Source organism: Pteropus vampyrus, unplaced genomic scaffold, assembly GCF_000151845.1.
Source record: "Pteropus vampyrus isolate Shadow unplaced genomic scaffold, Pvam_2.0 Scaffold220, whole genome shotgun sequence".
NCBI classification, from domain to species: Eukaryota; Metazoa; Chordata; class Mammalia; order Chiroptera; family Pteropodidae; genus Pteropus; species Pteropus vampyrus.
Genome location: NW_011889001.1, coordinates 2,730 through 4,285, shown reverse-complemented (window position 1 = coordinate 4,285; position 1,556 = coordinate 2,730). Strand labels below are relative to the sequence as shown.

General features: G+C 40.3%; 1 protein-coding gene across 13 annotated transcripts in view; it reads right to left on the bottom strand.

Annotated features, from left to right (window-relative positions):
• CEP63 (centrosomal protein 63) overlaps nucleotides 1–1,522 on the bottom strand; it is a 42,785-nt gene extending 41,263 nt beyond the window's left edge. Inside the window, exon 1 of one of the 13 annotated variants that reach the window (XM_023538389.1) lies at nucleotides 1,401–1,522. Coding sequence is in view for 5 of the 13 variants with exons in the window: in XM_011373189.2 (XP_011371491.1) it covers nucleotides 1,421–1,455 (35 nt within the window). In the remaining 8 variants the exon portion in view is untranslated. Of the gene's footprint in view, nucleotides 1–1,176; nucleotides 1,349–1,375 lie in introns of those variants that run through there. The other 12 variants (XM_023538388.1, XM_023538385.1, XM_023538394.1 and 9 more) reach the window with 12 other exon arrangements.
• Nucleotides 1,523–1,556: the final 34 nt, after the last annotated feature.

Below are 1,556 nucleotides of genomic sequence, written 5' to 3'. Positions count from 1 at the left end.
TGAGAGAGAGGGGAGGCAAGGGAGCTGTTATATTTAATATTTAAAGGTGTATCAGCCAAATGCAACATGCAGATCTCTACAGGATTTTGATCCAAACAAACTTTGTAAAAAGATATTAAGGGACAGTTTGAGAAATCTGAACTCCGACTGAACACTGACATTATAAAATTTTTACTTTTTCATAGGTGGTTTCGTAAAGCTGAAAAAATGAACTCAGCTCTTGAAGAAAAAAAAAATAACATAAAAATAAAAAATTCAGTTCCTAAAACCTGTACCAATGTTGGCTTCAGGTGAATTTCAAATCAAACTGACTTTTTTTTTTTTAAGTAGAAAACTATGACAGAGTGGACTACTAATGATGTCACCACGGGCCACCTGCACCACATAAATGAGAACAGGAAGAAGTTTGGTAGAAGGATCAAGTCTTCTTTTAATGGAAGGAAAATGGCATCAGTACAATTAATAAACACGATTACTATAAATAATTTTTAAGACCTGAATCTACATAAATTTTAAAGGGCAGTGTGACTGAATGTTTATAAATCTCTAACACATTTTACTTTGTCGTTTTTACTATATTGATCACGGATAGTGATATAGTCAAAGGGAAACTTAGATGACCAATCTAAAGATGATACTGCATTCCAAATAATACTTTATCATTAAGCTACAGCTATTATAAATCTAAATGTAAATGTTTGAAGGTAACATGTTGATATTCTTTATTACGATTTCTTATCTATAAAAAAAATCAAGCATGTGGGGAACTGTATAATTACAAGGTATCTACCCTACAATACTGCTTTATTAACAGAATAACTTTTTTAAGATTTAAGAAATCAGATGTAAGGCTCAAGGAAAATTACTTTGTGCAAATAACTGTACTGTAACAATAAATGAACACTAGTCACTGACAACAGACTCATCTGCACTCTGATGTTGTAAAGGGACATAAGAAAAAACACATGAGCCTATATATAGTGTCTTCAAATATCTTCATGATTAAAATATTCCTAAGGAACCATACCTTTTAAACCCTCACTCTATCATTTAGTTGCCATCGTGATTTGTATGGAACAACCCATAAGTTCAGGGTTCCCTAACTTCAGTCCTTCATGATTTCTGCCACATTTCTGTATCTCCTGTACTAACATCAACGTTTTTAGACCAACTCACTTTTTAAAAATTGCTAAACTTCTCATCATAAATGAACTGGCATCACCTGCTGTGGACGACCTACGTCGCAAGAATGCTAGCAAGCTAACTAGATACAAGATAGGCGGGAGGGTTGTGCCGTGGGTTCCCTCCCCGGAAGAGGAGACTGGCCCAGCTGGCTCCACCGGGAGAGCTGAGGACTCGGGAGAAGTTCACCCACCCTGCCGCCCTCCTGCAGGCCCGACCTCAGGGACGTGCTGACCACCTGGCTGGCCTGGACCGCACGCCCTCCAACGCCATAGCGGCCTTCGCGGGCCCGCAGGGCGTACGCGGCGAGGCGGAAGGGCAGGGCGCCGGGGCGGATCTGGGCCAGCGGGGGCGGGCCTGGCGGCCTGCTGGCT